At 31.3% G+C, this 13,542-nt stretch overlaps 1 protein-coding gene across 1 annotated transcript; it reads left to right on the top strand.

The window, feature by feature from the left end:
• Positions 1-6,021: 6,021 nt before the first annotated feature.
• Positions 6,022-12,587, top strand: LOC130824072 (protein PEROXIN-4). The gene is made up of 6 exons (XM_057688956.1): positions 6,022-6,126; positions 6,532-6,601; positions 10,002-10,121; positions 10,199-10,327; positions 10,818-10,947; positions 12,246-12,587. The coding sequence occupies exons 2-6, from the start codon at positions 6,596-6,598 to the stop codon at positions 12,332-12,334; spliced, it is 474 nt and encodes a 157-aa protein (XP_057544939.1). The 5' UTR covers positions 6,022-6,126; positions 6,532-6,595; the 3' UTR covers positions 12,335-12,587.
• The last annotated feature ends 955 nt before the right edge of the window (positions 12,588-13,542 follow it).

Here is a 13,542-nt window from a genome sequence, read left to right as displayed (position 1 = left end):
TTGATTGTTTAATTATTTAACTTAAATTAATTTATTTAAGTGGTACGCGGGTGTTATCGCGTACCGGCTTTTCGTCTAACAATTAAATCGAACAATTAATTTATTAATTAATAAAAAAAATTGTAAAAAAAATGGGGAAGGGGGAGCCGGTTAAGGGGGACTTTTGGTGAGTTTGTAACTCCTCCCTTAATACTAATTAAGGGGGTAATTAGTAAGGCTTTAAGGGTGGAATTAAGGTTGATAACTAAGCTTATTTTGAATCTCTACTTACAACAAAAAAAATCAGAAAATTTTATTCACTTTTTGCTTCAAAATTTTAGGCCAAAGTGTAGTATTGAGAGGAAAAGTGAGGAAAATTCTTAAGTTGAGTATTGGATGTTCAATTGTATTATTCAATCTTCAATTCTTGAAATTGTGAGTTTTGAAATTTTAATTCTTTAATCAAAGTTTTGTTGTTATTTGTATTAAAAGAATTAGTGTTCTTAGTTTTATTTTGGTTATTTTCATAAATTACATATTTCTTCAACAAAAATTTAATTTGTTAGAAGAAATTGTGTTTATGTGTTTTTTTTTTTTTTTTAGTTTTCATGATTTATAATTCTTTAACAAAAATTTAATTTGTTAGAAGAAGTATGTCATGAGTTATTTTATACTCAATTCTTTTCACATTAGTTACAATTCTTTAATAAAATTTAATTTGTTAGAGGAATTTTTGTCATGATGTTTTTTTTATATAGTTTCATGATTTATAATTCTTTAACAAAATTCTTGATTTTGTTAGAGGAATTAATTCATGAGTTATTTTATATAGTTTCTATGATTTATAAATCCTTAACAAAATTTAATTTGTTGAAAGGATTAAGTCATGATTTTTTTTAAATATGTATAGCTTTCCATGATTAGTAATTCTTTAACAAAATTTAAATTTGTTATAAGAATTATATTCATGTTGATTTTAAATAAGTTCTTATGATTTATATTTCTTTAACAAAATTTTAATTTGTTAGAAGGAATTAAAAAAATATGGGTCCATTTATATAGTCACTAATGAGTTCATAATTTTTTAACAAAATTTAATTATTGAGGAAGTTGTTTTTTTTAGGTTATGATTCTCTAATAAAATCTTAATTTGTTAAGGAAATTAAGTGTTGTGGAATTATTTTATTTAATTATCGCAACTTATGGGTTCATGATTTTTCTTCTATGTTGAAAGAAAAAAAAATGATTTATGATTTATGATATTTTAATTTGATGATTCTTCATGTCTTGATTATGAATTGAGTTAATAATGAAGTTTTGTATATGAGTGGATGTATGTATATATATTGAGTTGCGTAAGTGTTAAGAGTTTTGGTTGGTTGACTATTGAGATTCAATTAGTAATAGGGAATGTGGGTTTGTATGTATTGTGGTTTAGTCATGTAATTATAAGGTGAGATTAAAAGGATTTAATGATTTAAATAATAATATATATATATATATATATAAATATATACAAAAAAAGGGAACAACAGCTACTATCTCGGCAGTCGCGCCCCAATCCGAGATGTCGAGTGTGTTTTGTTGTCGTTTCACTTTTTCGTATTTCAAACTCGTTATACGCTAAAATTAATTAAAAATAGTAAATGGATGTTAGAAATTATGAAATTTGGTACCCGAGGTAATTGATGCCTTCCGGACGCAGTGGTGAAGTCGGATTTTTTGTTTGAATTTTCTAAACTATTCGAAATGGCCGTTTAAGTTACTGGTTAGATTTTAAGTTTTGGAATTTTTGAAATTTGGGTAAAATCATTTAAAATTATAAAGTTTTAGTAGTGCCTTAATAGTATGGAGTGGATTAAATGTGTAAACACGTTCTAATACGTGATTTTTATATGTGTGTTGTGTTTAGGACCTCGATTCATAAGAGGTTGAGATTCAAATCGCGAAGCACTTGAGTTGCTTTAATCGTGTTACTAAGGTACACGTTTAAACCATACAATTGTAATTGGTTATGTAAAGTAATGTTGTGCTCATTCTATGTCGTGATGTTGTATATCACGTAAGATTTAGACCCCCCAAAATAATTTGTAAAGAGTTTTAATTGGAATTTGAGGATGGTTGTGTAATTACCCAAATGGGGCTATTTAATTGGAAATGAAATACCATTGTTATTGTTCCCATGGCAGTTTTGGATCATTATGGTTACCATGGGGGTATGCATAGCCTTTGATGACCCGAACAGAACGGACAACGTCTTAGGTCAGAGGTTGCCTTGGGATTAGCTCTCCCTTGTGTATTCCTCCAAAAATTTTGAGAATACTCTGTCGACCCGAACTGAACGGGCAACGACATGGGTTGGAGTCTAAAAAAGTCAAACGTGACACTTAATTAATAGAGCCTTCGCATGCTAGGATGAACTCATTGCTTGTATGTAACTAATATAATACATAGTATGTTGTCTCTGACGTGTATTGTTTCGAACTTGCTATGATGTTGTCATTCGACGATAGTAGGTTGACTTGCAGGTGGGGACTAGTGTGTGAGGACTATTATAATAGATACTGTAGTCTATCTGACTATCGTGCCCGGAATTACTATTAGAATTTTATCTATCCATACTTTATTATTTTTATTTCAGTAAGTACATTTTGAATCGGATTGTATTTGGTTTGAAGAAGCCAGTAGGTTCTCAAATTGTAATTTTAGACTTTCGTTGTCTTGTTATTTCGTCATTACTATTTTATTTCTTTATTACTAGAACGTCTTCGGTCCTAGAAGTGGTTCGATTTAATGTCTGATGTGTGGACCGAAATTCCTATTTGTATGAATTTCTCCGGTTCATTTCAACGCAGATTATTACATAAAGTTAGTGGAAGATATTTATAGACCATAAGCATTATTAAAATATTAAAATGAGGACGAGTAAAATACTTTTTATTCAAAATTTGTGATATAATTAGAAAGATTCCTTGTGAGAAACAAAACACTCTAAAATTACAAAAAGAACTTCTTTAAAGAACGAAGGGATTATATGATAAATTAACAATTAGAATTAAACTCTTATTATGTAGATGAAATGGTAATTATAAAATCACTTAATCAACTCATAATTTTCATTGTAATTTTGCTTTTTAAAATGCTATAGAATTGTATATTTGAACAACTACCACTTTTTTCAGATAAAATCATAATTTTCGATGTATGTAATTTAAATAAACATAAAAGCATACTTTCTTCATTCCAAAATACGTGCAATGTTTGACTTTTCATGCAGTTTAATAGAAGTATACTAATTCAATCTTTAATGCTTCCTCTGTATCATTATACTTGTTATATTTGACTTTTTAAATAATCTTATGTGTTATTTTGATCATTCATATATTGCACTATACACATCTAAAAATTATAAAAAATTAATTTTAGGGAAATTCCACATGGTAGCATCCAGTTTTCATGAAATGCCAGTGGTAACACTCTTTTAAGAAAATTCCACATGGTAGCATCCAGTTTATGCACAAACTAATTGCCGTAGCATTTTCCGTTAAGTTCTTGTTAAATTCTGTTTAATTCATCATTTTGTAAATTTTTTCCACATTGTAGCATCCAGTTTTTGTTTAATTCACAATTTTAACGTTTAATTCACCAATTTAATGTTTAATTCACCGTTTAATTTATTAACGCCCATAAATGTTGTAATAATTTTATTTTCATTCAAATTGTTGGCATTATAAAGTTCAAAATGTAAGTAATCAAGCACTAATACTAATACATATTTACTTCGAACAAAATTAGAGATAATTCTAATAATAATAAAATGATGCACAAGTGGATACAACAAAAGGCTAAGATTTTGTTAGAGGTTATGAACACTGTTTCCCCATCATTTCCATCAACACCAAATCCTACTTGCCATCTTCCTGTTTGTTGACAAAGTTAATCATTAGTTTTTTGTAATATTGGTTTATACATTTTTTTTTCATAAATTGTAAAGAAAAAGATAAATAAATAGGTAATTTTTTTGTAGCAAATCTTTTTATTAGCAAGAAAATACTTGCTTTTATTTTTAGAATTATCTCTAATTTTGCTTGAAGTAAATATGTATTAGTATTAGTGCTTGGCTACTTACTTTTTGAACTTTATAATGCCAACAATTTGAATGAAAACAAAATTATTACAACATTTATGGGCGTTAATGAATTAAACGGTGAATTAAACATAAAATTGGTGAATTAAACGTTAAAATTGTGAATTAAACAAAAACTGGATGCTACGATCTGAAAAAAACTTACAAAATGATGAATTAAACGGAATTTAACAAGAACTTAACGGAAAATGCTACGACAATCAGTTTGTGCATAAACTGGATGCTACTATGTAGAAATTTCTTTAAAAAGTGCTACCATTGGCATTTCATGAAAATTGGATGCTACTATGTGGAATTTCCCTTAATTTTATGAAAGTAGTGTTAAAAGATTCAAACAATATTTGCTATTTTTTTATACATCAGCCGCAATATATATAGAAATATAAAATAATCTTAAATTATGAATAATGTTAATAACACTAATGAGCTAAGAACAAAGGAATTATCTTTAATAAAAAAATTTTCTACTTAATTCTGTTTTAACTTATTAAAACGTGATCTTGACTAGAGGTGCTCGATGAGGCGGGTCGGCCCAATGGATCAAGGGTTGGGTCACATTTTAACGGATCATTAGCGAGTCGGGTTAATAACGAGTTGGGTCATTAACAGGTTAATAAGTATTAATTGCAAAAAAAATTTACCACTTTTTATAATATTTTTAAATGATATTATTCTATACATAAGTGGGTCGGATTTAATTGGGCTTTAACCTGGCCCGATCCGATCCGCCTTATTTAAATTTTGACCCGACCCCCTGCCCCAGCCCGTTGAACACCTCTAATCTTGACGATAATTATATAATATAAGGAAAAATGATAAGAAACTACCTAATTTATAGGTTTATTTGCAAAAAACTACCTTATGTATTTTTTTTTGCAAAAAGTATCTAATGTGATATATTTCTCTGCAAATGACTACCACTTAATGGAAAATGTTAATTGACCGTTAAGTTTGAGGGTTTGACCAATTTGAGAGGTTAAGTTGTCTATATGACAGTACCTCATTGGTCCTCGTTTTTTAAATAATTAAAATTAAAACACATAATTTAACAAAATAAAAAAATAAAAGATATTTGACGTCATTTTTACCCATCATAACGATTTTTTTTCTAAAAAACGGACGTTGTTATCACCCTTATGGGATAACTCTTTCGAAAATCCGGTCGAAATAAGTACTTATTCGCGTATTTAATTTTTCGAAGCAGCATATTCGCGATTACCCATAGGCTATAAGGGTGTTTCGACCGGATTTTTGAAAGAGTTATATCATAAGGGTAATTACGACATCCTTTTTTTGAAAAATCATCGTTATGATGAGTAAAAATGACGTTAATTTCTTTTTCAGTTTATTTGTCGGGAAATAGGCGAATAAGTACTTGTTTCGACCAGATTTTCAAAAAGTTATCCCATAAGGATAATCTCGACGTTCGTTTTTTGAAAAAAATCGTTATGATGGGTAAAAGTGACGTCAAATATTTTTTTCGGTTTACGTATAGGAAACTAGGCGAATAAATACTTGTTTCGACCGGATTTTCGAAAGAGTTACCCCATAAGGATAATTACGACGTCCGTTTTTTGAATAAAAATCTTTGTGATAGGTAAAAATGATGTCAATTATCTTTTATTTTTATTTTGTTAATTTATGTGTTTTAATTTTAAATTATTTAAAAATACGAAAACTAATGAGAAACTGCCACATAGACAACTTAACCTTTCAAATTGGTCAAACTCTCAAACTTAACTGTCAACTAACGTTTTCCACTAATTGGTAGTTATTTGTAGATAAATATATCAGATTAGGTATTTTTTTTTAAAAATACATAACATAATTTTTTACAAATAGACCTATAAATTAAATAATTTGTAAAAATTTTTCCATAACATATTAGAAGAACTATCAACAAGTTATGTTAGGTTGGATAGTTTATTCCGGTTCTTTCCTTCTCTTACGAGTTCCGACGCTGTTTCTTGACATCTCTTCAGGCCTTAGGGCATCAACGGGTATGGAATCCCTTCTCTTTTTCTCACTCTATCATCAAACGCTTAACGTTTTAAAGTCTTTGGCCAATTTTTGTGCATTGAGATCTAGGTTAAGTTCTCAATTTAAAACTTATGGGATTTTCGGTAGTTGATTGTTAATTTAATGTGGAAGATTGAATCATTTTCGGCTTATGGTGTATAATAAAATAGGTCGAATTGCTTTGAGTTATTCACGCTTAGTTAATTCGTTAGGTTCTGTGGAAGTTAAAAATTGATTGGTTTGATTGCATCGAGCTGCTTAATTGTTATAGTTTGTTAGTTAGATTTTCGGCAGATTGATTTTTTTTTTTTTTTTCCTTTTCATGATCTTAATCGATGTCTTGTATTTGATCATATCTTTCGTTTATGAATTGTGATGATTTGCAGCTGATTTCTTGGTTTGTTTTTGAGTTTTTCCGAAGATTGAAGCTTGCTGACTCTGACTCTTAGTATGCAGGTTTGTTTTATGTTAATTTGCTGCAATATTTTCTTTCTACTTCTATTTGATTCATTAAACCATATCTGGGTCTGTCCTTTAAGTTTTCTTCAGGTTTCTAGATTGTATCATTTGAGTCCTAATTGCTCGTTGGCATTTGCAAGCTTGTCAGATTACTCAGATATATTTACCTTAATGCTGCTTGCTGTGTTTTGCTTGCCACTTATGTTTGTTTCCTGATCATTGACTAGGATACATACGAGCTTGTTGGAGCTATAGCTTTGTTAAGCATAACCGATTAGCCAATGTATTTTTTCTTGGAGTTTAGGTTTTGTCTTACAAGTTCAACAATGACAACAATTTATAAATTGAGCAATACAACGATTAAAATAAACTACAGTTTGAGCAATACAACTTTGAATATAAACAGAATAATGCAAGAGCAATGTAGAACGATGTTCAGGAAGAATTGAAAAGTGATTTAAGAATCTTGGTGTGTTGAGAATCGCGAATGAGTCTCTGCCTCAAGAAAGTATTTGGTGTGTATCTCAAATGCACAAAATAACACGTTTACAAAAGCCAACACGCCACTTATCTCTTGTATGTGCTTGCTCAAGAAGGATAGCCAAGTCAAATATGGAACTAAGGATTTAGAATAAAGTTGGAAGAATTTATTTTATGTCCTCAATAGACTCACCCAAGTTGAATATAGAACAAAGTGTTTAGATTCACCCAATAACACGTCTACACAAACCAACACGCCACTATAGTTTGGTAACTTTATTTAAATTTTTTCCCCCGAATTTAGATCTCTTGTGGTTGGAGTTTGAAGTTTGTGTTAAATTGGGCCAGACTTATTGTCAATGCCAGCATATAATTGGGCAAACACAAGGTGTACACACTTTATAAGCCAAGGGATATATCCCAAATCATATGACAATGGAAGGAAAGGTCCCAAAGACTTATAAAAGTGTGCACACTATCTTTAATTCATTGATGTTTGACAAACCGTCTTAACAGTTTGAACTATAATCCAAGCTGTCAAATGAAATTTTCTACTTCCCGATTCCTGAAAGAATTATCATCAACTTCAACAAACCTAGTGATCACCAAGTTTTGAGTTGAAACGCTATAGGTCTTGATTGTCTTTCCCTTTTAATTGAGTCTTTTTTTGGCGGAAGAGCCTAACACTATAAGGTACTTGTTGTCTTACGGCATGTCCAAGTTTCAAAAGGTCTTTAATCTATGGCATGGGTATTGAGAGAGTCGATAACTTCTACTCAAAACCTTTTCAACATTTTCTTTGTATACAACCTGCCGTAAGCCAACTATATGTAATTCGACTCTTCTTTTTGGCTACCCTTTTTTGTTGAAGCATGCATCTGGCTAGTTGATTTTGCAATTTTTTCTTCATAGGAGCTATCAAATTCACTTCAAGTTTTTCCATGCTCTATCAGATCTTTTCGTAACAAATTTGCAACCACTTTGATTTTCATCCATTACCTTGAAATATTTGGCAACTTTAGCTACCAAGATATTTCAACGGGAAGATAAGTAGAGTGCAATGCTTGTTGTCTGCTTGTACATTTGTTCTCGACTTCTCACATAATTACATAAAGAGAATGAAGTACTTGTAGGATCACCAACAAAGAGTTTGAAGTACTTGTCATTTGTAATTCTTCATTTGTTCTTAAATTCTCATAGAACCACATGCATTGGAATGGATTAACTTGAGTTCTTCTTTCACCCTCTATATTGATGTGTTAGGAAATGTGTCTATTTTCATCTTCCAATGCTGACAAGTTTCCATACTTGGTCTATATAGCTATACTCGAAGCATATTGTTCTAATTTATGAGCAGCAAAATACTCCCTCCTATTTTAATCAAATGTCCCATTTGTTTTTCGGTACTATTCACCAATCAATCTTAGTTTGTATTTTATTCTCACTCTATACATTAAAACACGGTTAAACGAAATTTTGTTTGATTTATCTCAATTTATATTTTATTAATATTAACCTTTTATAATTTTTTATCAAGCACAATTAGAGGTATTTATGATTTAAATAGTGCATCAACAAATGTGCAAAATCAAATGGGATTTTTGATTAAATAGGAGGGAGTAAGAAATTTGTAATGTCCTAACATTTTCTGGAAATGCTAGACTCGTCATGCTCAATTCTTGCATTTTCTGTTTAACTATAAACAAGGGGAAAGGTTTTTTTTTGACTTAAACTCGTTCAGTTTCATTCTGTAATTATCTGAATAATTACACGAGTTGCATCCAAATATAGTAGTATCCATTTTATGTCTCCAGAGAGACACTTGGAAAAATTTTTTAGAAGTTTATATGCAGCAATTCTCCATTTGATTTAACATCTATGGTTCCTTTTCCTTAAACTTAATAATAGAACCATCACTCCTCTTTATTGGAATATCTACCGAGTTGTATCTCAGTACACATACCTTGGTTATTTGTCATGAAGTTCATGCAACTGGTGTCAATGAGCCATGCATCTTTTAAATTTATCTGTGAAGCTTGAAAAACATCATAAGTTCAAAAATGTGCTGAGCTTCCTTGGGTTAGAATACTTTTGCTTTTACTTCCTGATAAAGTAACTTTCTCTTTGTGGTCAAATTTGTTGTCACATTTGTGTGGAGTTTTGATGGTACAAGAAATTTTTTTGTTTAAGACTAAAAATTTCTTGTAAGAGGCTATACACTGTCATTATGATTCTAAACATTGAATTTTTTTTTCTTTTTTAGAATTTAACGTTGATGTTTTTAAATAAATAGTTGAGATATAAAATTTAGAAATTACACTTAGGAATTAATTTTCACGCCCTTTGAGTTTGCTACTGAAAATGACATTCTGTGAGGGAAAATGTCACTCTCAGCAGCAAACTTAGAGGGACAGAGAGAGTATGTGGTAGGCGTGTTTGATTAATCAAAGGACTTCAAATACGTATATATTATTACATGTCCGCTTTTGAAAAGAAGATTGATTTTTTGTGAGGGTAAGGGAGATCCTATAGGCACCTATGCCCAAAGCAGGAAAAAGGGGTGTTTAAATGATAACTTTGGCCTCTGCGAATTTTCCAGCTTTATCTGTTCAATATTTAGACGCTGGAGTCATTATGCTGGACACAGTATTTACAAAGGCGTTAGGGCATAAAGCTTTCAGGTTTGTTGCCTATAGAGTAAGTCAAGTTAGTATATGAAGACCATGGATGTTATTTCTTGTGGTTCCACAATGTGGTAATTTCTCAACGTATATGGATAAATGTTTCTTGTAACGTTTTGTTTGATGTAATTTACTTGTTTTTTTCAGGGCTTCTTCATCCCTAACCCTATATGTTGTACTTTATTTAATAATAAATTTTTCCTTATTAGAAAAATAACCTTTAATTTTCTTGTCAGGCGTCCCGGGCCAGACTGTTCAAGGAATACAAAGAAGTGCAGAGAGAAAAATCTGCTGATCCGGATATTCAACTTGTTTGTGATGACTCCAACATATTCAAATGGACGGCTTTGATTAAGGTAAATATTTTGCTATCAGCATGAATTTCAGCTGCTCAATCTTTTTCTTAACCTTACCATGCCACTCCTTCATTCAGGGCCCTTCAGAAACTCCTTATGAGGGTGGTGTTTTCCAGCTTGCATTTGCAGTACCTGAACAGTATCCTTTGCAGCCTCCACAAGTGCGATTTCTGACGAAAATATTTCATCCAAATGTACACTTCAAGGTTAGAAACTCTGTTTTGGTGTATATGGTCTTTTCTTTAGTGCCAATGTTGGAACATTGGGTCTAAAAGAAACAACATTTCTCAGTCTTTGTTGTTTCTATGGGCTCATCACTACTTAGTCTTTAATTTAGTTGATGGGAGATCATCCATCCATTTTCTCTGACACTAACTTGTATTGTGAGTATATAAACAGTCTCATTTCCTCGGATGGCTGGAGTATGGGCAAAATATTATTTTAACTTAATAAAAGTGTAAACCTACACCTTGAGTAGCGTAACCTGGAAAATCCCCTCCCTAGATCTGAGAAAGCAAGATCTGATATTCAAAATACAAGGGAGGGAGGCTACTATTAACAACACCAAAGCCTTAATCCCATAAAATTGGTCGGGTTACATCAACAAGTAATCTAGTCCTAGAGATCATCCATATAAAGTCACTATAAAATGGTTGTTTACTCTCGTGTAACATAAGTGCTTATTTTGGCATGCAGACTGGAGAGATTTGCTTGGACATTTTAAAAAATGCTTGGAGCCCTGCTTGGACATTGCAATCTGTGTGTAGAGCTATAATTGCTTTGATGGCTCATCCAGAACCTGATAGCCCTTTAAACTGTGATTCAGGTACCGTGTTTAGACCTTGAAGATTAATTTCAATTTTCGTCTGGTTTTTTACTCTATATGTTATAATAAAGGAGGTGCGTCTTGGTTTTCATGGTAAATTGTGTTCTTTATCCAACATTGTAAAAGAAAAGCGTAACATTGCTTGCGTCTCAGCTCAAAGTCCACATCATTAAAATTTTAATACCGCCTGTGTATCAGCTCAAAGTACCATTGTACTGGCCCAACAAAGTCAGCTTGCATAGGGAGGGAATCAGTGTAGGTGGGTGGATGTGGATAAAGAACAGGGAAAATTTGCTAGGTTGATCTACTGTTGAGTCATGTATACAAAATATTTTCTCATGCTTTTTGTACCAGTATAATCAGGAAAATCAGAAAAGTAGCAATAAATCTTTGATTTGTTATAAAGATCTTTGATTCATAGGAATAATACATTTGAGAAAGAAAAATGGTATCTACTTGGTTTTTGAGTAGCAGTCTAGCAGAACAAATCATGGAAAGGTGGAGCCTAGTTTTTGTTGGAACAAATTTATTGGAGAGCTAAATATGGACTTGATTCTTGGAGGAAACAAACCCCAACTCAGAATCTATTATGGTCCAAAGGTTGTAGTGAAAAGGTATATGTAACCTTAGTTGTGGATGGGACTAAGGAGAAGTTGGTGGAAGAGCGGAAATTTTTGGCTGCTATTGATTGGTGTCTTCAGATAGGAACACTCTGAATTTGGAAAGCAAAAGATTTGTGCTTTGTCTTCCATGTCATGGCAATGTATGCCACCTTTTATACAGCGAAGGAGATTAAAATTTCATTCCCATGGATATCAATTTGAATGGACTCATGAGATGCAATCTTAAGCAAATCCAAGATCAAAGCAAAGGAATCAAGAATTCGGTAAAATGCTGAAAATATAAGACTGCTTCATAGTGACGTTTTTGGTACATAAAGGTAAATCAAGAAGCAACAACAATGCCAAAACCTTAGCTTTAGAAGCAAGGAGGAAAAACAAGAATTTTGTATTTATGTACTGTGTTTACTCTTAAGGCAAGAGTAGATGTAGGAATGCCGACTTTGAGTTGGGACGTTTTTTGGTAAAATATTAAACTTTAGCTGGGACAGACAGAGTAATTCTGTTTCCTTCCTTGCCGTCTCTTCTATTTATCGAATTTCATCCATACATATGCAATATTTGATCACGGCCACCTGTTTATAACTTTACACTGCCTTTTTAAGTGTGTTTTAAAGTCTTAGCAGGTTAATTAGAAAAGGTTGCTAATATCTGAACCCCACAATTTGACTCTTCCAGGAAATCTTCTGCGGTCCGGAGATGCAAGAGGATTCAATTCCATGGCAAAAATGTACACCAAACTGGCAGCCATGCCGAAGAAAGGATGAGCATAACCCCGATATGTTTTCTATTCCATGTCACTTGTATTCTGTTTTCACTGATGTAAGAAATGAAGAGGAAAATGTATTCTTCATATCATAATTATGTGTACAAGCTTCTATCAATACAGTAGACTGAATCAAGAATGTGTATTTTATTTGATTTTCATAACAGGGTTTTCAGTTGGGATTGTTGCTCATATGTATTTGTACTACATTACAACAAGCAATTGGATGAAAGTCCTTTATGTATGTTAGAGCATTGATTGCATCTCTAACTATCATTAAACCAAGAAGTGATTGCTAGAGGGATACTATTTCCTTTTGGCCAATGTATGTCATGTTTGTGTAAAATTTTGTTCCTTGCACATTGAAAATTAGTTTGGTGCTTCAGCTAAGGCTTCATAAGAAAATTCTTCCAAGTTGGTGTCAATAGTTATATTGTAAGCATGCGACAAATCATGTTTTAATGGGAATGAAATTGATTTCAAATATCAATTCAAGGTAAAATATGAGTACTAATTTGGAGAATTTTTTCACAATTAGAAAATTTTTATATAAATTTTATTGTAATTATATAATCAATATTTAAGTTCCACAAAACTCATGTATTAAATCAATCATTGTCCATTCAATTTCAAGCATATGATATTTATTATTATTATTGGCCTGAATTAGTTTTCTTCTAAAGAACAAGATGAAAAAGACAATGCCGCATACAGTTATAGGTGCCGAATTTGATGTGACATGAGCACACTTCATAGCAGGATTACGGTCACACAAAAACATGACAATAATGAACACCTATTACTATATTTATTATAAGAATAAACTGAAAATTAATAGTTGAATTTTTCTTTATAAAATTCATTTCGATGCATTATAATTGGAAAGTATTAGGTGGTAATGAAAATTTGTAAAAAAAAACTTTTGTGATTAAAGTTTCATTACCATGAAAATGATATAAAACTTTTGATACTATAAATCATTACCATTACCACCATTTAGTACTACTAACCAAACGGACCGTTATGGTAATAATTTATTGAGATAACTTTAGATTTTTTGCCAAGACTTACTATACATGATTTGGAGATATTATTTGCATATAGGTGCAAAATGCCTTGAAAGCTTTAAAAAATATCTTGGCAAATACATAAAAAAAATCATACAAGCTATTTTTTGAGTTAGACAAAATGCTAGAAATGACATAGATC

The sequence above is a fragment of the Amaranthus tricolor genome, chromosome 9 (genome assembly GCF_026212465.1).
Source record: "Amaranthus tricolor cultivar Red isolate AtriRed21 chromosome 9, ASM2621246v1, whole genome shotgun sequence".
Lineage (NCBI taxonomy): Eukaryota > Viridiplantae > Streptophyta > Magnoliopsida > Caryophyllales > Amaranthaceae > Amaranthus > Amaranthus tricolor.
The sequence above is the reverse complement of the archived record's forward strand: the minus strand, read 5'-3'. Positions and strand labels throughout refer to the sequence as shown.

Bases quoted from the DNA above. Each gene is read 5' to 3' on its own strand.
- LOC130824072 (XM_057688956.1), top strand. The intron at 10,328-10,817 runs GTTAGAAACTCT...TTTGGCATGCAG, and splicing joins ATCCAAATGTACACTTCAAG to ACTGGAGAGATTTGCTTGGA. The intron at 10,948-12,245 runs GTACCGTGTTTA...TGACTCTTCCAG, and splicing joins CCCTTTAAACTGTGATTCAG to GAAATCTTCTGCGGTCCGGA.